Source organism: Coregonus clupeaformis, chromosome 2 (genome assembly GCF_020615455.1).
Source record: "Coregonus clupeaformis isolate EN_2021a chromosome 2, ASM2061545v1, whole genome shotgun sequence".
Lineage (NCBI taxonomy): Eukaryota > Metazoa > Chordata > Actinopteri > Salmoniformes > Salmonidae > Coregonus > Coregonus clupeaformis.
In genome coordinates, this window is record NC_059193.1 from 35,800,445 (window position 1) to 35,828,136 (window position 27,692).

Sequence of the window (27,692 nt, forward strand, 5' to 3'; positions counted from 1 at the left end):
CAGTAGGCTAGATTTGACAATCATGACATGTTTGGTCTCTGGTAGGTTTATTTCAAACATTCCTTAAAAGCCAAACACAACACTATTGTCCTATTCATTTTGAGTGGCACGCTTATTTGAGGCCGTTGTCATATTGAAGGGGTAGCATATTCTCTATTTACCTGGCTTGTCAGACGCAAAATGGCTGCTATAGTTCCATCGATATAATTTATCTTGAAAGCTTTGTATTATCGATCGATATAATTTAGCTTGAAAGTTTTGTATTCTCGGAAACACTTTTTTCACCACTTCCATTCCGAAGTGACTTTTTTTTGGAGCAGGTTAGGAGAACTTACGCAGCATGTTAGGATAATTCACGTAGCAGGTTATGAGACTGAGGTTAAGGTTAGGAAAAGGGTTAGGGTGAGCGAAAATGCTCTCCTAACCTGCTACGAAAATCACTTTGTATCGAAGTAGTGTGAAAAGAGTGTGTCACTTGTATACTCATGTAGGTTTTTGGAGACACAGGGTGTGCAGCTCCCGCCTGCGTTTCCCTCTTGGCGCAACCCATTTTTTTTACGCGGCGGCCCCGTCTGGGGATTGGCGCTGTGGCCTGTCAGTAAATTAGCCCACCCTCTGAATATTAGGCGACTGTAGCCTAGTATTCAGAGGGTTGGCTAATTTACTGACAAACCACAGCGCCAATCCCCAGACAAGGCGCCGCGTAAAAAAAAGTGATTGTGCCAAGAGGGGAAAACTGAGCCAGACAACGAGACAGTGAGGAAAAAGATAAGCAGTCACTAGACTGTCACACAAGGACGCGCCAGGAGCGAGCGCGTATCGCTGCGTGTTGAAACTTGCAGTGATGGAGGGGGAAAAGCAACCTGCCGACGAGGGTCTCTGCGGCCCAAAGATGTGCGGTCAGCAGCGGGGTCCATACAGCAACCTTAAAACCTTCCCAAACAGGCGGTTGGCGGGGAAGGCGCGGTTCGACAGACCCACAATGGTCGATATCCCGCTGCTGGGAGACGGAGGCGGACAGAACTACAATCATCTCAGTCACCATCATCCGTATCAGCAGCCGCATTTGCAACAGCAGCAGCAGCTCCATCAAACAACCCACACCATAAGCAGCAGCAGCCAACATCACCCGACATCCCAGCTGCAGAGGCAACAGCACTTCCCATGCGATAACAGGCCCAGCAGCAGAGTCGCGACATCTACCTCCGCAAATGTCGGGGGTGTGGCGCCAGCATCACTTTGCCTTCAGCAGACGGTCGGCGGCGGCACCACGGAGCACCGGGATCCCACCTATTTGCCTGGACGAGCCGCGCTCAACCATGAATCTGCTGATTGCACTTACGGGATAAGCTCAGGTAAATTTTAAAACAGGTTGAGAATGTGATATGAGCAAAAGTTTAGGCTTTATTTTGGTGTTAGACTAGATGATGATGCGTATTGCCTCTGCACTTAAATGGAATGCAAGAAATGTTAGTAATACATTTTTCAGGTTAGTATTAAAAACCTTTTCAATGCTATTTATTAAATATTATTGTGTCCATAAGACACGAGTATTTAGCCATATCCAGACTATTTGTATGGTTGTCCTGTTAGGACATACATTTGTTGACAAACAGCAGTTTTTGATGGACTTTTTTGTATTTTGCACAAAGACAACTATTGATTTGCCACAAGTAGGCCTATTGTCGGTTTACAGGCTAAAATGATAAAGATACCCTAATAAAATAGACATAGAACAACAAATTAAACCATGATGGCTTATCAGTCGAGCAGAGAGGAGTAGCCCAACTGTATTTACCAAGGTCAATTTAAGAACTGAAAGCAATCCCTGCCTTCTTTATCCCATTCTATCTCTCTCAATTCTCCATTAATCTCTCTCATATCTCCATTAATCTCTCTCATATCTCCATTAATATCTCTCATATCTCCATTAACTCTCTCATATTTCCATTAATCTTTCTCATATCTCCATTAATCTCTCCCATATCTCCATTAATCTCTCTGATATTTCCATTAATCTCTCTCATATCTCCATTAATCTCTCCCATATCTCCATTAATCTCTCTCATATCTCCATTAATCTCTTTCATATCTCCATTAATCTCTCTCATATCTCCATTAATCTCTTTCATATCTCCATTAATCTCTCTCATATCTCCATTAATCTCTCTCATATCTCCATGAATCTCTCTCATATCTCCATTAATCTCTCTAATATCTCCATCATTTGCTGTGATTGATATTATGCACTACTGAGAATGAGCAGTCATGATTGATTAGGCCTGCTACAGTGGGGAAAAAAAGTATTTAGTCAGCCACCAATTGTGCAAGTTCTCCCACTTAAAAAGATGAGAGAGGCCTGTAATTTTCATCATAGGTACACGTCAACTATGACAGACAAAATGAGAATTTTTTTTCCAGAAAATCACATTGTAGGATTTTTTATTAATTTATTTGCAAATTATGGTGGAAAATAAGTATTTGGTCAATAACAAAAGTTTCTCAATACTTTGTTAAATACCCTTTGTTGGCAATGACACAGGTCAAACGTTTTCTGTAAGTCTTCACAAGGTTTCCTACAATGTGATTTTCTGGATAATTTTTTTTCTCAATTTGTCTGTCATAGTTGAAAATTACAGGCCTCTCTCATCTTTTTAAGTGGGAGAACTTGCACAATTGGTGGCTGACTAAATACTTTTTTCCCCCACTGTATATGTGTGTGTGCTCAAATGAGTGATAGGGTTGTGCAGTTGTTGAAGTGTGTTTGTGTTTCAGAGTTTGTGTTTATGCTTTGTGTATTTTTTTCTTCAGAAACATCCATTGTAATGATGTGCACTGCTTTTGAGCAGTGGCATGTCCGGAACATTTTGAATGGGGTGGCCAAGTTGGGGCGCAGACCCAGTTTAGGGGGGCCATAACATTATGAACCTTAATCGATGCAAGGTGGATTTTTTCAATATAATTATGACGGTTCAACACATTAAATGCTTCAGTTTAGGTTTGGTACATTTCTGTGTTCAAATAAATCATAAATCAATTCCATAAGTCTCACTGTAGTATTTGCATTCAATGTCAGGATTTTATATAAGGGTATTAGCATACAGCAGTAAATTCACTTGAAAGTGCCATCCAGAGTGCGAATTATACCATGACATTTGGGTGGCTCTATTTTTTTAACGAGACCTCCTATCGCGTGCACACATTTTTTTAATGGGCTTTATAGTAAAGACGTAATTTAACTGTAAAAATGTATTACCTTTTAATGTGTAATGAACACAACCAATCATTATGTTTTCATCTGATTGTCAAACAAATCACTTCAAAAAGTTTGTCAACTCCAAAATAAGTCCAGCATTCGAACAGTGCGCTGTGCACCCACCATTTGAATGTAAAGGGACATATATTACAAACAAAGTGTAATGACATTCAGCCTACAAAGTGGCATGTATTCATGGCTGCCAAGGGAAGCCATGCTTCCTCAAAATGTTAACAATAAGAAAATAAACAAACTTATACAATTATTTCTCATTCAAACTATTCATGTTTCATCATTTTCTTTCAATTTGCAAAATTAAGGCAGTTGTACAAGTTTAAATATACATTCACAACATATTAAGTGTGTGCCCTCAGGCCACTACTCTACTACCACATACTGTATCTACAACACAAAACCATGTTACGTGTGTGTATAGTGCGTATGTTATCGTGTGTATGCATGTGTCTGTGCCTATGTTTGTGTTGCTTCATAGTCCCCGCTGTTCCATAAGGTGTATTATTATCTGTTTTTTTAAATCTGATTCTACTGCTTGCATCAATTACTTGATGTGGAATAGAGTTCCATGTAGTCATGGCTCTATGTACACTACCGTTCAAAAGTGGGGTCACTTAGAAATGTCCTTGTTTTTCATGAAAACATACATGAAATGAGTTTGAATAGGAAATATAGCAAAATGAATAGGAAATGTAGTCATTGACAAGGTTAGAAATTATGATTTTTAATAGAAATAATAATTGTGTCCTTCAAACTTTGTCAAAGAATCCTCCATTTGCAGCAAATACAGCCTTGCAGACCTTTGGCATTCTAGTTGTCAATTTGTTGAGGTAATCTGAAGAGATTTCACCCCATGTTTCCTGAAGCACCTCCCACAAGTTGGATTGGCTTGATGTTCTTACGTACCATACGGTCAAGCTGCTCCCACAACAGCTCAATAGGGTTGAGATCCGGTGACTGTGCTGGGCACTCCATTATAGACAGAATACCAGCTGACTGCTTCTTCCCTAAATAGTTGTTGCATAGTTTGGAGCTGTGCTTTGGGTCATTGTCCTGTTGTAGGAGGAAATTGGCTCCAATCAAGCGCCGTCCACAGGGTATGGCATGGCGTTGCAAAATGGAGTGAAAGCCTTCCTTCTTCAAGATCCCTTTTACCGTGTACAAATCTCCCACTTTACCACCACCAAAGCTCCCCCAGACCATCACATTGCCTCCACCATGCTTGACAGATGGCATCAAGCACTCCTCCAGCATCTTTTCATTTGGTCTGTGTCTCACAAATGTTCTTCTTTGTGATCCGAACACCTCAAACTTCGATTCGTCTGTCTAACAGCCTTCATTTCTCAGAACAAGAATAGACTGACGAGTTTCAGAAGAAAGTTATTTGTTTCTGGCCATTTTGATCCTGTAATCGAACCCACAATTGTTGATGCTCCAGATAATCAACTAGTCTCAAGAAGGCCAGGTTTATTGCTTCTTTAATCAGCACAACAGTTTTCAGCTGTTCTAACATAATTGCAAAAGGGTTTTCTAATGATCAATTAGCCTTTTAAAATGATAAACTTGGATTAGCAAACACAACGTGCCATTGGGACACAGGACTGATGGTTGCTGATAATGGGCCTCTGTGCGCCTATGTAGATATTCCATTAACAATCAGCCGTTTCCAGCTACAATAGCCATTTACAACATTAACAATGTCTACACTGTATTTCTGATCAATTTGATGTTATTTTAATGGACAGACAAATTGATTTTCTTTCGAAAACAAGGACATTTCTAAGTGACCCCAAACTTTTGAACGGTAGTGTAGTACTTTTGAGCAAAAGCAGGCAAACTGGTTTCTCAAAGAATGAGTAGGCATAGAAATACAAATTCTATTTCTATAGGAACCAGGGCTGGGGTCATTTCCATTCCAGTCAATTCAGAAAGTAAACCTAATTCCAATTCTAATTTTTCCTCATTGAAAACAGTGAATTTCAGTGTACTTCCTGAACTGAATGCAATTAAAATGGAATTGACCCCAACCCTGATAGGAACCTTGATCTGCATCCCAAATGGCACCAAATCCCCTATATATGGGGCAGAAGTCCATGAGTTGTTGTTATTCTGGATGGCCAGATAGCTACCAACAATGACAAGAAACTGCCATGTGAGGAATCGTAAGTGACTCGTTTCAGCTAGTTTCATCTTGTTCGTGATACAATGTCTTGTTTTTAGGTGTTTTGGCTGATTTCATGTCAATGCTATTCTGGCAAAGAATTTGCTAGCTAGCTAACCAACAACTGTAACGATGTATTTGAGAGACAACAAGTGCTCATTGTGCAAATGTATTTATGTTTTCAATAAACATTGGAGACAAAATATAGTTTACATGTAGTCAACAGTCTAAGGCAACATCGTCTTTTTTGCCGCATAGTTGTGCACGCATCGGTTGTGTTGCTAAACAACCAACCCGTCTATATAGTGAATTACTTTTGACCAGATGATTATGGGACCTGGTCAAAAGTAGTGCACTATATAGTCAATAGGGTGCCATCTGGAACTCAGACTTGTTTTAAAATGAAAGGAATGAACTTGACACGGCATCAGTCATGTTACTAAATGAAACAGATATCCCATTTCCCCCACAGATATGAATCTCCTTATCACTCCAGTAGCAGGTGGAGCTGAGCTTCAGTATTCTACGACTGTTCTACTGGCACAGCACTATCTATCTATCTATCTATCTATCTATCTATCTATCTATCTATCTATCTATCTATCTATCTATCTATCTATCTATCTATCTATCTATCTATCTATCTATCTATCTATCTATCTATCTATCTATCTATCTATCTATCTATCTATCTATCTATCTATCTATCGTTCTATCGTTCTATCATTCTATCGTTCTATCGTTCTATCGTTACATTTACATTTACATTTTAGTAATTTAGCAGACGCTCTTATCCAGAGCGACTTACAGGAGCAATTAGGGTTAAGTGCCTTGCTCAAGGGCACATTTACGTCATTTAGCAGACGCTCTTATCCAGAGCGACTCACAAATTGGTGCATTCACCCTATAGCCAGTGGGATAACCACTTTACAAATTTTTTTTTGGGGGGTAGAAGGATTACTTTATCCTATCCCAGGTATTCCTTAAAGAGGTGGGGTTTCAAATGTCTCCGGAAGGTGGTGAGTGACTCCGCTGTCCTGGCGTCGTGAGGGGAGCTTGTTCCACCATTGGGGTGCCAGAGCAGCGAACAGTTTTGACTGGGCTGAGCGGGAACTATGCTTCCGCAGAGGAAGGGAGCCAGCAGGCCAGAGGTGGATGAACGCAATGCCCTCGTTTGGGTGTAGGGACTGATCAGAGCCCGAAGGTACAGAGGTGCCGTTCCCCTCACTGCTCCATAGGCAAGCACCATGGTCTTGTAACGGATGCGAGCTTCAACTGGAAGCCAGTGGAGTGTGCGGAGGAGGGGGGGTGACGTGAGAGAACTTGGGAAGGTTGAACACCAGACGGGCTGCGGCGTTCTGGATGAGTTGTAGGGGTTTAATGGCACAGGCAGGGAGGCCAGCCAACAGCGAGTTGCAGTAATCCAGACGGGAGATGACAAGTGCCTGGATTAGGACCTGTGCCGCTTCCTGTGTAAGGCAGGGTCGTACTCTCCGAATGTTGTAGAGCATGAACCTGCAGGAGCGGGTCACCGCCTTGATGTTAGCGGAGAACGACAGGGTGTTGTCCAGGGTCACGCCAAGGCTCTTCGCACTCTGGGAGGAGGACACAACGGAGTTGTCAACCGTGATGGCGAGATCATGGAACGGGCAGTCCTTCCCCGGGAGGAAGAGCAGCTCCGTCTTGCCAGGGTTCAGCTTGAGGTGGTGATCCGTCATCCATACTGATATGTCTGCATACTGATATGTCTGCCAGACATGCAGAGATGCGATTCGCCACCTGGTTATCAGAAGGGGGAAAGGAGCAGATTAGTTGTGTATCGTCAGCGTAGCAATGATAGGAGATCGTGTCTCAATGTAATCAAAGTATGAAATAATTATTTTCAAATACAATCTGTTTTTCGGCTCGGGAGAGGCGAAGGTCAAGAGCCATGCGTCCTCCGAAACGCGACCCTGCCAAACCGCATTGCTTCTTGACACACTGCTCGCTTAACCCGGAAGCCAGCCGCACCATTGTGTCGGAGGAAACACCGTTCTGCTGGCGACCGAAGTCAGCTTGCAGGCGCCCGGCCCGCCACAAGAGTGCGATGGGACAAGGAAATCCCGGCCGGCCAAACACTCCCCTAACCCGGACGATGCTGGGCCAATTGTGCGCCACCTCATGGGTCTCCCGGTCACGGCCGGCTGTGACACAGCGTGGGATCGAACCCGGGTCTGTAGTGATGCCTCAAGGACTGCGATGCAGTGCCTTAGCACCGCTGCGCCACTCGGGAGGCGGTATATATATATTTTATTAACCAAATGACAAGAGCTACCCAATACAACTAATTATTCACGTGACTTAATGATTGCAGTGATAAGAGCACATTTCCTTGGAGATGACAGTCAGACAGAAGTTATGCCAGGCCGAAAGACACGTCTTGCTGGCTGCCAGTGCACCGGGCCTCCCGCCCAGTTGCAGCGAGGGCGCTGTGGTTAGCTAGCTGTCTGCGCTCATTCAGTAATGATCTGCCTTGTCTCTTTGTGTGTGAGGGGCTGAGACTGCTGGGAGAAGGACACAGGGAAAGCCGCTGTCATGGATGATATTATAGCTCAGTAGCATCATCATCCATGTGTTTTGCTTGGTTGATTATTTCATTCCTTAACCTCAGGAGGAGGAGGGGGAGGACATCAGATTACATAAAATCAAATGCATTTGTCAAAAGTTCTCAACAGTAACCCAACCCTTAAAAGGTCCAATGAAGCTGTTTTTATCTCAATATCAAATTATTTCTGGGTAACAATTAAGTACCTTACTGTGATTGCTTTCAATTAAAATGGTCAAAAAGGAACAAAAATAGCTTCTTAGCAAGAGACATTTCTCAAGCAAGAATTTTGCTAGGACTGTCTGGGAGTGGGGAGGGGGAAATTGACAACTAGCTATTGTTGGCAGAGAGGTTTGGAACACTCGTTCTTATTGGTTTATTAAAGGCATTTTTTATTTCAATATCAAATCACTTCTGGGTAACAAATATGTACCTTACAGTGACTGGGGTCATACTTGCGAACATAAGCAAGCATTTAAAGTGAAATGGGTTCATACGCATAAAATACGTATCAGCCAAAGAAAAGTGTCTATTTACTTGCATGTGACAGAACTCTAAATTGTAGCTCTTCCCATGCGATAACATGGTACAACTTAGCCCTATTCTAACTTCAACAGGTGGCACTGATTATATCCTGGCACAAGTGTGTCAGCCAATTAAAGTCATTGAAGTAGTTGGACGTGTTCCAACACTTGTTCATCGAGTCCAACAGCATGTTCTGATCATCAAAGAAACCATCATGTGTATTTGACTGACTGGTCAAAATGATCTCTGTTTAAAGTGATTAGTACACGTAATGGTCGCATATTGTGGAAGGGTTTGAATCTCACACGAGTCCCCCCCCCTTTGAAATGATTTACATGTATTCTGTTAGTGTCTTGTGTTGAAAATGGCCGCCAACAAATGAAGATTATGAATGAATTTAATAAGGAGATACCTCTTTCTTCAACCTTGCACACAAACATACTGCTATTGCCTAATAATCATATTGCATAGGCTATATTACATAGAAGTGTGGAACACAGGAGGTGGGTAGGACGGGCTCGTGGTAATGGCTGGAGCGGAATGAGTGGTATCAAACACATGGTTTCTACACTGAACAAAAATATAAACGCAACATGTAAAGGGTTGGTCCCATGTTTCATGAGCTGAAATAAAACAAATCCCAGACATGTTATTTCTCACAAAAAGCTTATTTCTCTCAAATGTTTGTTTACATCCCTGTTACTGAGCATTTTTCCTTTGCCAAGATAATCCATCCACCTGACAGGTGTAGCATATCAAGAAGCTGATTAAACAGCATGATCATTACACAGGTACACCTTGTGCTGGGGACAATAAAAGGCCATTTAAAAAAGTGCAGTTTTGTCACACAACACAATGCCACAGATGTCTCAAATTTTGAGGGAGCGTGCATTTGGCATGCTGACTCAGGAATATCCACCAGAGCTGTTGCCAGAGAATTAAATATGAATTTCTCTACCATAAGCTGCCTCCAACGTTGTTTTAGAGAATTTGGCAGTACGTCCAACTGGCCTCTCAAGCACAGACCACGTGTAACCACGCCAGCCCAGGACCTCCACATCCGGCTTCTTCACCTGCAGGATTGTCTGAGGGAGGGTTGCTGAGGAGTATTTCTGTCTGTAATAAAGCCATTTTGTGGGGGAAAACTCATTCTGATTGGCTGGGCCTGGCTCCCCAGTGGGTGGGGCTGGCTGCCAAGTGGGTGGGCCTATGACCTCCAAGGCCCACCCATTGCTGCACCCCTGTATAGTCCTGTGAAATCCATAGATTAGGGCCTAATTTATTTATTTCAATTGACTGATTTCCTTATATAAACTGTAACTCATAAAAATCTTTGAAATTGTTGCGTTTATATTTTTGTTCAGTGTATGTGTTTGATGCCATTCCATTAGCGCCGTTCCAGACATTATTATGAGCTGTCCTCCCCTCAGCAGCCTCCACTGGTGTACACCTAAATGTAGAGCTACAACATTTTATAGGCTATGCATTATTATAATCATCCACTTCGTCATATGTGTTTTAAATCGAGCATCAAGAACCGGCAGTGAACAGTTTTTTCCTCCACAAAAAAGCTTGCTGCGAGGGGGACTCGAACCCACGGTGAAAGTGCATTATCGATTGCGAGTCATCCGCTTTAGCAGTGTGTGCCACCGAGAAGCAAGGATGCCAATGATAGCCTACATGACTGCTATTTGACAAATCCATAAGGTTCTTTTTTTTTTTTTTTTTTTTTTACAATATACAATAAACGGACATATTTTATATATTTTTCCCCATAAAAGCATATGGATGTGTGTGAAACAGATAAACAAAAAACATGGGATTGACCTCTTTTAAGAAATGCCATTGGTTGGCAGATATAAAGTCTAAGATCTTTTATAGGCTGATGAAGAAGTTGTGCCAGGATATAATCAGTACTATCTGTTGAGGTTAGCATAGGGCTAATATGTGCTATGTTATCTGATGAGACCAGCTACAATTTAGCGTTCTGTCACATGCAAGTTTAATCGACGCTTTTCATTGCCTGATACGCATTTTGTGTATGAGAACCCATTGAATTTTAAATGCTTGCTAATGTTCGCAAGTATGGCCCCAGTATTTTCATATAAAAAAGAAACAAAAAATTGCTTCTTAGCAAGAGCAATTTCTCAAGCAAGAATTTTGCTAGGACTGTCTGGGAGTGGTCTGAGTGGGGAGGAGAAAACTCAAAACTAACTGTTATTGGCATAGAGGTTTGGAACTCTTTCTTATTGGTCTATCAACTAATTTCCCGACTGATGATGTCACCAGGCAGGCCAAAACTCCATCCCAACAAAACAGCCTGAAATTTCAGGTGGTCTTTTCAAACAGCACATTAAAGGGCGTTATCATAAATGTCACAATTTCACAGTATTGTTCCAACCGCATAGTGTGGAAATATATCTAAAACACAGAAAAAATTATGTTTTTGACTGCACTAGGCCTTTAAGCCACAAATAGGAACCAGAAGCAACAATGGCAAGGAATAGACAAGTACAGGCCTAGACATTGAGGTCTGACTCAGCCATCTTCCTTGTACAAGAGTGCAATTGAATAGAGGGACCCTGTACTATTGTAAAAGGTGGTAGAAAAATGGAAAGAGGAAAAGCCAGATAGAGAGGGGGAGAGGAAGCCAGAGCAGCAATGCAGAAACCAGTGTAGGACAGCTCAAATGGTTGACATAACCATTTAGTAACGATGCCCTGACGGCTGGAGACAGACAGACTTCAACAGGATGTTGCACTGTGACGCCTTTATACAGAATCTGAGAGTCAAGTAGAGGTGACTGAGAAAGGGATAAGACTCAAGCAATCATATGACGAACAACCGATCTAGTCGATGCTGATCTTAGTTTTTTGATCCATCAATTCAATGCCAAGTAATTCAGGACAGTGGAAATTTAGAAATGTGCTCAAAAGGTTGATGCCAAAATATACTGATTGACTTGAATGTCATATTGAATGCCTTGGCTATCATTGTGCCTTGACTCTCGATTCCTCTGCTTCTAGAAAACCATCTAATCTTGGATGCCTTCGCGCAGCAGTGTAGCCGTGTACTCACTCTCCTCAACAGTGGCCGGTTCGTGGAGCCCCATGATCCTCCGCCCTTCTCCCTCACCTCCCACATCAAGCAGGAGGAAAGCTGCCTCTCTGGGTGTGGGGGGGGTCAAGTGGGTCACTGCCCCACCCTGGGCAAGCCACGGCCCAAGGAGAGCTCCACCGTCGATCCTGATGAGGAAGCCCAGCGCAGCCACTGGAGCCAAAAACAAACATACGCCTTCCTGCACATCTTCACAAAGTCCCTCCAGAACTACCTGCTCACCGGGCCCCAGCAGCCCTACCCGGACCTGAGCCTCAAGGGAGAGCGAGGCCCACCGGCCGAGTCTGGGGTGTCGCCCGGCCATAACCTGGGGGGCTGGAGCTCCCCAGCCCCTTCAGAGTCGTATGGCCAACCCTCGTCCACCCTGCCAGAGGAGGAAGAGGAGAGCTGCTGCCCTCGCTGTGTGGAGCTGGAGCAGGAGGTGCTGTGTCTGCAGCAGGAGAACGAAGAGCTGCGGAACAAGATGGACCACATACCAGGTACAGTGCAGGGCTTTCGGGATAGTAGAGCACAGTAATGGCAATTTCTACAGTTTATGCAGATTCGTGTGAGATGGTGACTCGGTATGTGGATACGAAAGAAGGCCACGTCAATCTTAACTTAAGTGAGACAATGTGCTCACTTTGCTGCCCAAGAAAAAACAGCGTGAACTCAATGGATTTGGGCTTTTACACTGTGACTCAACATACATGTGGCTAATAATTACACAATAATGACACAGCACCAACACAATGTGGTGTAGTACATTACTTTTCATGCCAAGATTTAGAAATCACATTGTTGCTGTGAATTTTGTCATACGCACAATTGACAATGAAATAGCTTTGATTGGTTTTATAAATGAAGTCCCTGATCTCCTTCCAGCTCCCTGCCAGAATGTGCTGGACTTCTTCAAGACTGTTCTCCAGCACCATAACCAGTTTATACAGCCAACGCCAGAGGAACAACTAACAAAGGTAAGCAAGCAGTTTGTCTCAAAACACAGTCGTCTTTATAAAAATTAAATACTGTTGGTCTGTTCCAGTTCTGTCAGATACTGTATGTTTCAGTAGTCATAATGTGTATATTATAGATGTTAAATGACAAATGCAAAATAAGACACCAGGTGAACTTCTATATCTAAATAGCGCTCTCTCTCTCTATAGGAAGAAGAACGGAAAACATATGAGGTTTGTGTTTTCAAGATGTGTTTTATGTAACTTAATGACCCCTCACTTTTTTACATTTCTGAGCTATAGTTCGAATCAGAGTTCGGTTATTTGTGACATTGTATTTTTTTCATTTGGGCTGGTTGGTTTCACATTGCCAAATGTCAAACTAACTAAAATGCCTAAACAAAACCACGTGTCCATGCAAGTCCTTTGTTTATTGGAGAAAAATGCTCACATTAAATCCATCTATGATTATCAAGAAGCATAACTTGTCACAAACTTCATATTACTTTTGCTTTGGTCTTCCAACATGCATGAGGAAACAGCGCAATAGCCGCTCTGAGACATGAATAAGCTATTGTCAGTAGCCTATATCCCCGGTATAGCTCCCTAATCTGCATCATATGCACTGCTACTCAATGTTTCAGAGAAACATGCTTGCAGTCAAACCACCAATACTGCGCGTCTCTGGTTCTTTTCCTGTGTTTGGTCCGGACTGCATTCTCACCTGCAGTGAACCGCACCACGGAATGGAATCAGACCAAAACCACCCTTTTTAGCAAACCATGGTGCATTGTTCAGTGCGCTCCCGGGTGCCGATAGTGTTCACACCAGTCAAAACTAAGGGGGGACACAGAGTTCAGAAAAACCGCACAAAACCAATTTGGTGTGAAAGCGCCCTTAGTTTTTGTCTTTATAGAATTGGCCTTACTCAGCATGAGAATTATGAAAAATATTTTTCTATGGAGCTGATAGTTTTGCTTCTCGTTGTAAACATAAGAGTACATTAATTTATCATTTGCATGATATATTGTTTTTGACATTACAGAAACCCGGTGACTGGTTTTGATTGGGCTGCTCCCATACTGCCACAGGCTTTAGGGTTAGGGAGAAACAAAACCCTGCTGAAGAAAAGGACTAGGACAGACTAAGCTAGGTTCAGGACTGTTGTTACCACCATGGAGCGTCAGTCAGAATGCAAATGAGGAGATGGCGCAGGAATCCAGGTTTAGGGGTAACGCACACACACAGGGGGGAGGGTTTGGAATGGTGATTTTGTAGGGCTTTTAAGGCCGGTGGCAAGGATACAAAGGATGTCTTAGGAGTTGTGGCTTGTAAGGCCTTGGAGATAGGATGTGGATTACAAGGATGTGGTAGTCTGGAAGGGAGATACAAAAATAGAAACATTAGGAACACAACATAGAAAGGTACAGACATGACAAACTAGTGCCAGGTGACTATGGGGAATAGGCTTAACAATATAAACGCAACATGCAAAGTGTTGGTCCCATTTTCCATACGCACAAAATAATTATTTCTCAAATTGTGTGCAACAAATTTGTTTATATTCCTGTTAGTGAGCATTTCTCCTTTGCCAAGATTATCCATCCACCTGACAGGTGTGGCATATCAAGAAGCTGATTAAACAGCATTATCACTACATATGTGCACCTTGTGCTGGGGGACAATAAAAGGCCACTCTAAAATGTGCAGTTGTGTAACACAACACAATGACACAGATGTCTCAAGTGGAGGGAGCGTGCAATTGGCATGCTGACTGCAGAGAATTTGGCAGTACATCCAACCGGCCTCACAACTGCAGACCACGTGTAAACCACGCCAGCCCAGGACCTCCACATCCAGCTTCTTCACCTGCGATCAGCCACCCGTACAGCTGATGAAACTGTGGGTTTGCAAAACCCAAGAATTTCTGCACAAACTGTTAGAAACCATCTCAGGGAAGGTCATCTGTGTGCTCGTCGTCCTCACCAGGGTCTTGACCTGACTGCAGTTCAGCGTCGTAACCGACTTCAGTGGGCATGAATGCTCACCTTCGATGGCCACTGGAGAAGTGTGTTCTTCACGAATTAATCCCAGTTTCAACTGTACTGGGCAGATGGCAGACAGCGTGTATGGCGTCTTGTGGGCGAGCGGTTTGCTGATGTCAACGTTGTGGCGGTGGGGTTATGGTATGGGCAGGCATAAACTACGGACAAAATTGCATTTTATCGATGGCAATTTGAACGCAGAGATAACGTGACAAGATCCTGAGACCCATTGTCGTGCCATTCATCTGCCGCCATCACCTCATGTTTCAGCATGATAATGCATGGCCCCATGTCGCAAGGATCTGTACACAATTCCTGGAAGCTGAAAATGTCCCAGTTTTTCCATGGCCTGCATACTAGCCAGGAAAGAATACCAAAAAAATAAAAGAAGAAGAAGAAGAAGAAGAAGAAGAAGAAGAAGAAGAAGAAGAAGAAGAAGAAATTAAAGAGCAGCAGTAAAATAACAATAACGAGGCTATATACAGGGGGTACCAGGACAGAGTCAATGTGCATGGGCACCGGTTAGACGAGGTAATTGAGGTAATATGTACATGTAGGTAGAGTTATTAAAGTGACTATGCATAGATAATAAACAGAGAGTAACAGCAGTGTAAAAGAGGGGGCAATGCAAATAGTCTGGGTACTGGATTAGATGTTCAGGAGTCTTATGGCTTGGGGGTAGAAGCTGTTTAGAAGCCTCTTGGACCTAGACTTGGCGCTCCAGTACCGCTTGCTGTGCGGTAGCAGAGAGAACAGTCTATGACTAGGGTGGCTGGAGTCTTTGACAATTTTTAGGGACTTCCTCTGACACCACCTGGTAAAGAGGTCCTGGATGGCAGGAAGCTTGGCCCCAGTGATGTACTGGACCTGGACCGTACGCACTACCCTCTGTAGTGCCTTGCGGTCGGTGGCTGAGCAGTTGCCATACCAGGCAGTGATGAAACCAGTCAGAATGTTCTCGATGGTGCAGCTGTAGAACCTTTTGAGGATCTGAGGACCCATGCCAAATTTTTTCAGTCTCCTTAGGGGGATTAGGTTTTGTCGTGCCCTCTTCAGGACTGTCTTGGTATGCTTGGACCATGTTAGTTTGTTGGTGATGTGGACACCAAGGAACTTGAAGCTCTCAGCCTGCTCCACTACAGCCCTGTCGATGAGAATGGGGGCGTGCTCGGTCCTTTTATTTTTCCTGTAGTCCAAAATCATCTCCTTTGTCTTGATCACGTTGAGGGAGAGGTTGTTGTCCTGGCACCACACGGCCAGGTCTCTGACCTCCTCCCTATAGGCTGTCGTTGTCGGTGATCAGGCCTACCACTGTTGTGTCATCGGCAAACATAATGATGTTGTTGGAGTCGTACCTGGCCATGCAGTCATGAGTGAACAGGGAGTACAGGAGGGGACTGAGCACGCACCCCTGAGGGGCCCCTGTGTTGAGGATCAGCGTGGCGGATGTGTTGTTACCTACCCTTACCACCTGGGGGCAGCCTGTCAGGAAGTCCAGGATCCAGTTGCAGAGGGAGGTGTTTAGTCCCAGGGTCCTTAGCTTAGTAATGAGCTTTGAGGGCACTATGGTGTTGAACGCTGAGCTGTAGTCAATTAATAGCATTCTCACATAGGTGTTCCTTTTGTCCAGGTCTGAAAGCGCAGTGTGGAGCGCAATAGAGATTGCATCATCTGTGGATCTGTTGGGGTGGTATGCAAATTGGAGTGGGTCTATGGTTTCTGGGATAATGGTGTTGATGTGAGCCATAACCAGCCTTTCAAAGCACTTCATGGCTACAGACATCAGTGCTACGGGTCGGCAGGTTATCTTAGAGTCAGCATGGCTACCACAGCATTCTGCAGCGATACGCCATCCCATCTGGTTTGGGCTTAGTGGGACTATCATTTGTTTTTCAACTGGACAATGACCCAACACACCGCCAGGCTGTGTAAGGGCTATTTTACCAAGAAGGAGAGTGATGGAGTGCTGCATCAGATGACTTGGCCTCCACAATCCCCCAACCTCAACCCAATTGAGATGGTTTGGGATGAGTCGGACAGGAGAGTGAAGGAAAAGCAGCCAACAAGTGCTCAGCATATGTGGGAACTCCTTCAAGACTGTTGGAAAAGCATTCCAGGTGAAGCTGGTTGAGAGAATGCCAAGAGTGTGCAAAGCTGTCATCAAGGCAAAGGGTGGCTATTTGAAGAATCTCAAATATAAAATATATTTTGGTTTGTTTAACACTTTTTTGGTTACGACATGATTCCATATGTTATTTCATAGTTTCGATGTCTTCACTATTATTCTACAATGTTAAAAATTGTAAAAAATAAATAAAAACACTTGAATGAGTAGGTGTATCCAAACTTTTGACTGGTACCAATAGTAAATAAAGCACTCAAACCACAGCATTTCATAGTCAACATAAAATACACAGGCTATACATTGTGGGTCTATATAAAAGCCAGTGGAGGCTGGTGACGGGAGGATTGTTCATAATAATGACTCGAATGGAGTGGCTTTTTTATATAAATATATATAAAGCTACAATATACAATTGACTGTGACATGCTGTGGCTTTCGAGTGTCTTATTTACTATTGTTACACATATATAATTATAGTGATTGTGTACCACATACTCTATATACAGTAGCTTGTGAAAGTATTCACCCCCCTTGGCATTTTTCTATTTTGTTGCCTTACAACCTGGAATTAAAATGGATTTTTGGGGGGTTTGTATCATTTGATTTACACAACATGACAACCACTTTAAGATGCTAAATATTTTTTTATTGTGAAGCTACCAAGAAATAAGACAAAAAAAAACAGAAAACTTAGCATAACTATTCATCCCCTCAAAGTCAATACTTTGTAGAGCCACCTTTTGCAGCAATTACAGCTGCAAGTCTCTTGGGGTATGTCTCTATACTTGGCACATCTAGCCACTGGGATTTTTACCCATTCTTCAAGGCAAATCTGCTCCAGCTCCTTCAAGTTGGATGGGTTCCGCTGGTGTACAGCAATCTTTAAGTCATACCACAGATTCTCAATTTGATTAGGCCATTCCAAGACATTTAAATGTTTCCCCTTAACCACTCGAGTGTTACTTTAGCAGTATGCTTAGGGTCATTGTCCTGCTGGAAGGTGAACCTCTATCTCAGTCTCAAATCTCTGGAAGACTGAAACAGCTTTCCCTCAATAATTTCCCTGTATTTAGCGCCATCCATCATTCCTTCAATTCTGACCGGTTTCCCAGTCCCTGCCGGTGTAAAACATCCCCACAGCATGATGCTGCCACCACCATGCTTCACTGTGGGGATGGTGTTCTCGGGTGATGAGAGGTGTTGGGTTTGCGCCAGACATAGCGTTTTCCTTGATGGCTAAAAAGCTCAATTTTTGTCTCATCTGACCAGAGTACCTTCCTCCATATGTTTGGGGAGTCTCCCACATGGCTTTTGGCGAACACCAAACGTGTTTGCTTATATATATTTTTTTAAGCAATGGCTTTTTTCTGCCCACTCTGCTGTGGAGTGTACGGCTTAAAGTGGTCCTATGGACAGATACTCCAATCTCCGCTGTGGAGCTTTGCAGCTCCTTCAGGGTTATCTTTGGTCTCTTTGTTGCCTCTGATACCCTCCTTGCCTGGTCTGTGAGTTTTGGTGGGCGGCCCTCTCTTGGCAGGTTTGTTGTGGTGCCATTTTCTTTCAATTTTTTTATAATGGATTTAATGGTGCTCCGTGGGATGTTCAAAGTTTCTGATATTTTTTTATAACCCAATCCTGATCTGTACTTCTCCAAAACTTTGTCCCTGACCTGTTTGGAGAGCTCCTTGGTCTTCATGGTGCCGCTTGCTTGGTGGTGTCCCTTGCTTAGTGGTGTTGCAGACTTCTGAAGGTAATTGGTTGCACCAGATCTTATTTAGGGGCTTCATAGCAAAGGGGGTGAATAGATATGCACGCACCACTTTTCCGTTATTTATTCTTTCGAATTTTTTGAAACAAGTTATTTTTTTCATTCCACTTCACCAATTTGGACTATTTTGTGTATGTCCATTACATGAAAACAAAATAAAAATTCATTTAAATTACAGGTTGTAATGCAACAAAATAGAAAAAACACCAAGAGGGATGAATACTTTTGCAAGGCACTGTATGTTTATAGATATGTTGTTTATTTGATGTATTGATGCAGGGCTCATCCGTAAAAGTATTGATGCAGGGCTCACCCCCTGCTAAAATAAAATAATAGTAAACTTGAGTTCTAACTGAATGTTTTTTTTTTTTATCTTCAATAATTCCAATGACTCAGATTACCTTAGGGAACCATCACATTCAAGTTGTCCATCCCCCACTCATTCAAATGTAGAAAAGTGGTGCTGCGGTCTCTGGCTCCACACCTAGCCCGCCCGGCCATCTAGAGGTGTGAATGTCCACATTCCAGCTGCTGTAAAGGATTACAACAAGAGCATGGGAGGTGTAGACCTGTCAGACGCGCTGATAGGCTGCTACAATGTTCTCCACAAGACAATTAAATGGTACAAGACATTGCTCTATCACTTCATTGACATTGCTGTGGTGAATGCATTCATCCTCCAGAAGGAAATGGCTAAGAGCTGTGGGCAGACCCCCATGACACAGCTATCCTTCAGAGAGCTGCTCATCCAGGAGCTTGCTGACTATGGCACAAAGTCCACTGCAGCACCTTCTGTCCCCTCTTGTGTAGAGGACTGTGGGTGTTCTAAATACTGTAATTGTAAATAGTGTGTAAATAGTTAATTTGTTCACTTTGTGTGTGGTTTGTGGTATGTTCAGTATGACATTAGATCAGTGTTGGCTGCTAACTTGGCCCTTATCTTAAATAGTTCACTTCTGTGTTGGGAGGTATTGGATCAGCATTCTCGTCGCGTCTCCTGTTAGTACCTTTTATGAAGGGAAGCTAATGATCCATCATGTGTGACATTCCTGGGAGTGTGCAAACTTTAGTGTGTTATTACCATAGCATTTTTGTATGTTCTCAATAGTTATGTACTTGAAAATGTATCAATTGACCAATTCGGCCACATGGAGGCCACTTGGGTACATTTGGGCTAATTCGTGAGGGACAGCTGGGAGTCTTGATACAAAATATGATGTTGTGTTGTCATCCTTCATTGTATCAGTCTGAAACGTTGCACATACACTGCTGCCCTCTTGTGGAAAACATCTAAATTACCTCCAGCTTCCTATCTGAATGTATGGCCTTTCTTTTTCATTTCAAAGATGATGCAATAAAAATAGAAATCTTTTTTTGTTTGTTTAATCTTTTACCAGATCTATTGTGTTATGTTCTCCTACATTAATTTCACATTTCCACACACTTCAAAGTGTTTCCTTTCAAATAGTATCAAGAATATGCATACAGTGAGGGAAAAAAAGTATTTGATCCCTGCTGATTTTGTACGTTTGCCCACTGACAAAGACATGATCAGCCTATATTTTTAATGGTAGGTTTATTTGAACAGTGAGAGACAGAATAACAACAACAAAATCCAGAAAAACGCATGTCAAAAATGTTATAAATTGATTTGTATTTTAATGAGGGAAATAAGTATTTGACCCCTCTGCAAAACATGACTTAGTACATGGAGGTGGAAACATTATACTTTGGGGGTGTTTTTCTGCTAAGTGGACAGGACGACTTCACTGCATCAAAGGGATGATGGATTGCCTTGTTGGCAATCACAGAGGTCAGACGTTTCTTGTAGTTGGCCACCAGGTTTGCACACATCTCAGGAGGGATTTTGTCCCACTCCTCTTTGCAGATCTTCTCCAAGTCATTAAGGTTTCGAGGCTGACGTTTGGCAACTCGAACCTTCAGCTCCCTCCAAAGAGTTTCTATGGGATTAAGGTCTGGAGACTGGCTAGGCCACTCCAGGACCTTAATGTGCTTCTTCTTGTGCCACTCCTTTGATGCCTTGGCCGTGTGTTTTGGGTCATTGTCATGCTAGAATACCCATCCACGATCCATTTTCAATGCCCTGGCTGAGGGAAGGAGGTTCTCTCCCAAAATTTGACGGTACATGGCCCCGTCCATCGTCCCTTTGATGCGGTGAAGTCGTCCTGTCCCCTTAGCAGATAAACACCCCCAAAGTATAATGTTTCCACCACCATGTTTGACGGTGGGGATGGTGTTCTTGGGGTCATAGGCAGCATTCCTCCTCCTCCAAACACGGCGAGTTGAGTTGATGCCAAAGAGCTCGATTTTGGTCTCATCTGACCACAACACTTTCACCCAGTTCTCCTCTGAATCATTCAGATGTTCATTGGCAAACTTCAGACGGCCCTGTATATGTGCTTTCTTGAGCAGGGGGACCTTGCGGGCACTGCAGGATTTCAGTCCTTCACGGCGTAGTGTGTTACCAATTGTTTTCTTGGCGACTATGGTCGCAGCTGCCTTGAGATCATTGACAAGATCCTCCCGTGTAGTTCTAGGCTGATTCCTCACTGTTGTCATGATCATTGCAACTCCACGAGGTGAGATCTTGCATGGAGCCCCAGGCCGAGGGAGATTGACAGTTTCTTCCATTTGCAAATAATTGCACCAACTGTTGTCACCTTCTCACCAAGCTGCTTGGCGATGGTCTTGTAGCCCATTCCAGCCCAGTGTAGGTCTACAATCTTGTCCCTGACATCCTTGGAGAGCTCTTTGGTCTTGGCCATGGTGGAGAGTTTGGAATCTGATTGATTGATTGCTTCTGTTGACAGGTGTCTTTTATACAGGTAACAAGATGAGATTAGGAGCACTCCCTTTTTAAGAGTGTGCTCCTAATCTCAGCTCGTTACCTGTATAAAATACACCTGGGAGCCAGAAATCTTTCTGATTGAGAGGGGGTCAAATACTTATTTCCCTCATTAAAATGCAAATCAATTTATAAATATCAATTTCTTCTGGATTTTTGTGTTGTTATTCTGTCTCTCACTGTTCAAATAAACCTACCATTAAAATTATAGACTGATCATTTCTTTGTCAGTGGGCAAACGTACAAAATCAGCAGGGGATCAAATACTTTTTTCCCTCACTGTATCCTTGCTTCAGGTCCTGAGCTACAGGCAGTAAGATTTGGGTGTCATTTTAGGCGGAAATTGAAAAGAAGGGTCTGATCCTTAAGAGGTTAAAGGGTCTGAATACTTATGTATATGTGATATTTCCGTTTTTTAATTTTTATAAATTTGCTAAAATGTCTAAAAACCTGTTTCGGCTTTGTCATTATGGGGTATTGTGTGCAGATTGATGAGGGGAAAAAAACAATTTAAATCATTTTAGAATAAGGCTGTAATGTACCAAATGTGTCAGTGGGTGCTGTAGGTGGGTGTGGTGCAGGAATCAGATGCAGGACGCAGAAAGATAAGTCCAATAGACTTTAGTGAACAGCACACTCAAAATCACGAGTCAAACGCCCGGAGGCGAGAAAGTCCGCACACAGGCGAAAACCAAAAGGCGCACAAAACAGTGCGTAAATAACCTCCTAAACACAGAGGAGGAAAATCCGAAATGCACAAGGCAAACAGTAGCGCACAAAACACGACAGCGAAACAATAACACACAAACACAGACACACACAACGAGAACTAAATAGAACACTAACGAGGACTAACTAGACACAGGTGTACAACATCAAGACCAAACCAAACGAACATGAAACATAGATCGGTGGCAGCTAGTACTCCGGAGACGACGACCGCCGAAGCCTGCCCGAACCAGGAGGAGGAGCAGCCTCGGCCGAAACCGTGACAAAATGTGGAAAAAGTCAAAGGGTCTGAATACTTTACGAATGCACTGTACTGTATATAGTATCAAACTAAAACTAGTGGCTCAAGGTATGAAAGTGCCATTCAAATCAGCTTCTCTATTAAGGTTGTGAAAATATTATCTTGCAACAGTGTTGCATAACAAGCTAACATATGATATGTTAAACGGATAAAAAGTAAATGGACACTACTGCCGCGTTTTCCTGGGAATAACTTAATGTTCTATAGGGCAATGGTTTTACAAATATAGGAATTGGTTATTGTTAGCTATATATCAGATGTGTAGCACAAATAATGCTTTTTAATTTATTTGAGAAACTGAAAAATATTGTAGTTCTCCATAACACACTGAGCATGAAGTTAACGACCTTGTTCTAACACGTGAATGACTGCACTACTTCTGAATACTTTGAAAGCATAAATGCACTTTTTAATACCCTGCGAGGGTATCAGGGTTGGGGTCAATTCCATTTCAATTTAGTCAATATAGGAAGTCAACTGTAATCCAATTCCAATCTTCCTTTTGCTTTCATTGCTTTTCAATGAGGAAAAACAAGGTAAATACATTTCAGTTGACTTCAGTTGACTTACTCAATTGGCTGAACTGAAATGGAATTGACCCCAAACCTGGTGGCTCTATGGCAGCGTACACAGAGCTCATAACTAAGTTGTACCATTCTCACCAGTAGTGGCTGGTGGCACTTTAAATGGGATAATAAATGGAATGGTATCCAATTCCGTTCACCCCATTCCAGCCATTATTATGCATCCTCCTCCCCTCACTAGCCTCCTATCATTCTCACCCTCTTCCCTTCTTCATACCCCTCCTCAGGCCAGTAAACAGCTCCTAGAGAACTACCCCCTCTTCATCACCAACAAGCAGTGGGACGAGGCTGTCAACTCGTCCAAGAAGGACGGCCGGCGGCTGCTGCGCTACCTGATCCGCTTCATCTTCACCACGGATGAGCTCAAGTACTCATGTGGCCTGGGCAAAAGGAAGCGCTCGGTTCACTCAGGAGAGCCTGGGCCGGAGAGACGGCCCCTCAACCCCGTCAAAGTCAACTGCCTCAGAGGTACTGCTGGCATATCTACTAAAGAGATGTGTACTAGTTTACTCCAATTAGGGAAGGGGTGGTGGGGTTGGAAAGTAATAAAGGGAAATATATTTTTAAAAAGGAAATGTATATGTATGTGTATATATGTATGTATATATATATATTTATATATATTTGCGAGAAAAACATATGGGGGATTGGAAGTGATGCAGATAATTACACTGATGGAAGTTACAATCTATCTGCAATATTAAAGCTGAGCTACCCCCTAAGAAAAAAAAAAAAGAAAAAAGAAAGAAAAGAGATGTGTACTAAAGCAACAGGTATGCTACAGATATAGGATCTTAATTTGAGCCAGTTTGCTACAGCAGGAAAATTATCCTGCAGCAACAGGAAATGTGAATTATTATGTGGATTATAATTAATGGACATTCTTGTAGGGGTTCATCAATTTTTCATAAGGGAAAATCAAATCAGAAATTTCAAAGTGGAAATTACAATCTTCAGAAGCCTTTTTAAACCTCAAATACAGTACAAGTTTAAAATGTCATGCATTGCAGGAAAGTTATCCTGCAAGAGGGTGATCAAATTAAGATCATACATCTCTATTAACCCTAAAAGCCCCAACAGGTTGTTGTTTTTTTACCCCAGATTGGTAAAGATTGCAAAGAGACACTGTCTGTTAAGCAGTGACACTTTTTATTTTATTAACCTTTTGCTACACAATTAAATGGTTTAAATTCCCCCAGAATAAGCATATATACACTACCAGTCAAAAGTTTTAGAACACCTTCGCATTCAAGGGTTTTTCTTTATTTTTACTATTTTCTACATTGTACAATGATAGTGAAGACATCAGAACTATGAAAATATCACATATGGAATCATGTAGTAACCAAAGAAGTGTTAAACAAATCAAAATATATTTTATATTTGAGATTCTTCAAATAGCCACCCTTTTCCTTGATGACAGCTTTGCACACTCTTGGCATTATCTCAACCAGCTTCATGAGGTAGTCACCTGGAATGCGTTTCAATTAACAGGTGTGCCTTCTTAAAAGATAATTTGTGGAATTTATTTCCTTCTTAATGTGTTTGAGCCAATCAGTTGTGTTGTGACAGGGTGGGGGGGTATGCAGAAGATAGCCCATATTATGGCAAGAATAGCTCAAATAAGCAAAGAGAAACAACAGTCCATCATTACTTTAAGAACTTTGAAAGTTTCTTCAAGTGCAGTTGCAAAAACCATCAAGCGCTAGGATGAAACTGGCTCTCATGAGGACCGCCACAGGAATGAAAGAACCAGAGTTACCTTGGCTGCAGAGGATAAGTTCATTAGAGTTACCAGCCTCAGAAATTGCAGCCCAAAAAATGCTTCACAGAGTTCAAGTAACAGACACATCTCAACATCAACTGTTCAGAGGAGACTGTGTGAATCAGGCCTTCATGGTCGAATTGCTGCAAAGAAACCACTACTAAAGTTCACCAATAAGAAGAAGAGACTTGCTTGGGCCAAGAAACACAAGCAATTGACATTACACCGGTGGAAATGTGTCCTTTGGTCTGATGTCCAAATTGGAGATTTTTGGTTCCAACCGCCGTGTCTTTGTGAGACGTGGTGTGGGTGAACGGATGATATCCGCATGTGTATTTCCGGCCGTAAAGCATGGAGGTGGAGGTGTTATGGTGTGGGGGTGCTTAGCTGGTGACACTGTCTGTGATTTATTTAGAATTCAAGGCACACTTAATCAGCATGGCTACCACAGCATTCTACAGCGATACGCCATCCCTTCTGGTTTGGGCTTAGTGGGACTATCATTTGTTTTTCAACAGGAAAATGACCCAACACACCTCCAGGCTGTGTAAGGGCTATTTTACCAAGAAGGAGAGTGATGGAGTGCTGCATCAGACTACCTGGCCTTGAAGGTGAAGCTGGTTGAGAGAATGCCAAGAGTGTGCAAAGCTGTCATCAAGGCAAAGGGTGTCTATTTGAAGAATCTCAAATATAAAATATATTTTGATTTGTTTAACACTTTTTTGGTTACTACATGATTCCATATGTGTTATTTCATAGTTTTGATGTCTTCACTATTATTCTACAATAGAAAATAGAAAAAAAATAAAGAAAAAACGTTGAATGAGTAGGTGTTCTAAAACCTTTGACCGGTAGTGTATATATATTTTAAAAATCACACAATTCTAGTGACATTTGATGTTGTATTTTTCATGTTTTGAACTGATTTTTTGATCAATTTCATCCATAGCTACTTGTTATGAACATTTGTCTGTTATTCATTCAACGTTTTTTGTTTCTGTGATACTCAGAGGATGAGAAACTGGCAATTGAGCTAATCTGACATACTGGTATGACCTAAGAAGGCCACTGATATGGATGATATAGGCAGAGATTGTGGATATAATGACGAAATGCTTGTGTCTCCGCCCTAACAATGGCAGTCGTTGTCCACAATGGTGGAAGGCAGGCAGGAGGAGGCAAGATCAGGTGGGAACATTCTAGCCAATGAGAGGGCAGATACGCGTGTGAACAACAGACACAACTCTGATATAAAATATATAATTTTGAGTTACAAGCTTAGTATACACCACTAGCATACAAAAGAGAGATTATTTTTCATTCCTCCACATTAAAACAGAAATTATGGTAAATGTTGTTTTTTTTGTTGGTCAGAAGGATAACAAAAAGGGGTTCGGAATTATGACATTTTTGACCCCTTGGGATGCTTTTAGGGTTAAAGAGCAGGGTTAAAAAACAACTGGTTGCTACTGAGGGTACAGTATGTCTACTACAGCAACATGAACACTCCCAAAGAAATGTGTGAACAGATGTCTTCAAAATCTAATTGTTTGCAGTGATGATTATTCATAAAAAACATTTGTTTTTCTAATCATAACAGATATTTACTTGTCTCCGTTTTACTCCTCAGAGTTTATCCGAATGCACTGTGCCTCCAACCCTGACTGGTGGATGCCTTCCGAGGAGCAGATCAACAAAGTGTTCAGTGATGCTGTGGGCCATGCGCGCCAAGGTCGGTCCGTGGGCACCTTCCTGGGCAGCAGTGGCAGCAGCACTAGCAGTCTTTACATGGAGGCTTACGACGGGCACCTGTCACAGGATGAAGTGTATCTAAAGGGGTCTCACAATGGCCTGGGTGATTGAAGGGAGAAGGAACGAAGCATGGCTGGGATTCAATCCAAGGCGAGTTATAGAGCAGCACACTAGACAGCCGACAGTTATCCCAGCGTTCGCGGAGCTCGCATTCATGGTAAACACTGCAAATGTTGGCTCAAGCGTAAATTACCTTTAAAAGGCACATTGACCGCTGTTTAGTGCCTGCACTACAACACGCCTGGACTTAATCCAAGCCATTGTCTTCCAACAGGTGGCGTCACTCCTACGCGATGCTAGTCCCTCGACCAATGCAGACGAAACTCGCGCCATCTGATGTAAGACAATGGGGATGACGAGAACTGCAGAACTGTAGGCCTAGCCAACTGGCATAGTCTCCCCGTTTAACTTGCTAATACATATTTTTTTGGGGCTTATTTTATAGTTTGTTTTTTTAATGTGTGGTTGCAAGTGTAAACGACATCACACTGCTTGCTTAGCGAGTACCACTTACTCCTGATTCGGCTCACACCAAGGCTCGAACCCAGGATCTCTGCTTTGCTAGTACATGTGACCGCCCTCCCGAAGCGTTTTACCAGTTGTGCCATGCAAAAAGCTAGCTGTTCGGTGGTGCAAGTTTCACACATCCCACATAACTGCAGGTGGCAGTAAATCACCAACCTTGAATGTGTTCAGACCTTACACACTCCAGCACAGTAGGTGGTGGTATGCACCCATCAGTTTATTTTCTAACTGCCTACACTCAAATAAACAAAAAAAAAGCAAAAAAATAAACGTCCCTTTTTCAGGACCCTGTCTTTCAAAGATAATTCGTAAAAATCAAAATAACTTCACAGATCTTCATTGTAAAGGGTTTAAACACAGTTTCCCATGCTTGTTCAATGAACCATAAACAATTAATGAACATGCACCTGTGGAACGGTCGTTAAGACACTAACAGCTTACAGACGGTATGCAATTAAGGTCACAGTTATGAAAACCTAGGACACTAAAGAGGCATTTCTACTGACTCTGAAAAACAACAAAAGAAAGATGCCCAGGGTCCCTGCTCATCTGCGTGAATGTGCCTTAGGCATGCTGCAA

General features: G+C 42.6%; 1 protein-coding gene across 1 annotated transcript; it reads left to right on the forward strand.

The window, feature by feature from the left end:
• Window positions 1-671: 671 nt before the first annotated feature.
• Window positions 672-27,389, forward strand: LOC121534838 (BEN domain-containing protein 4-like). Its single transcript, XM_041841402.1, has 6 exons — window positions 672-1,355; window positions 11,568-12,137; window positions 12,523-12,614; window positions 12,804-12,827; window positions 23,239-23,479; window positions 26,407-27,389. Exons 1-6 carry the CDS (start codon window positions 845-847, stop codon window positions 26,637-26,639), a joined length of 1,671 nt encoding a protein of 556 aa, XP_041697336.1. The 5' UTR covers window positions 672-844; the 3' UTR covers window positions 26,640-27,389.
• The last annotated feature ends 303 nt before the right edge of the window (window positions 27,390-27,692 follow it).

What these genes read in the sequence shown, in the direction of transcription:
- LOC121534838 (XM_041841402.1), top strand. Translation starts at nt 845, where the DNA reads ATGGAGGGGGAAAAGCAACCTGCCGACGAGGGTCTCTGCGGCCCAAAG. An exon ending in CACTTACGGGATAAGCTCAG is followed by an intron (nt 1,356 to 11,567) that starts GTAAATTTTAAA and finishes CTCTGCTTCTAG; the next exon opens with AAAACCATCTAATCTTGGAT. An exon ending in CAGAGGAACAACTAACAAAG is followed by an intron (nt 12,615 to 12,803) that starts GTAAGCAAGCAG and finishes CTCTCTCTATAG; the next exon opens with GAAGAAGAACGGAAAACATA.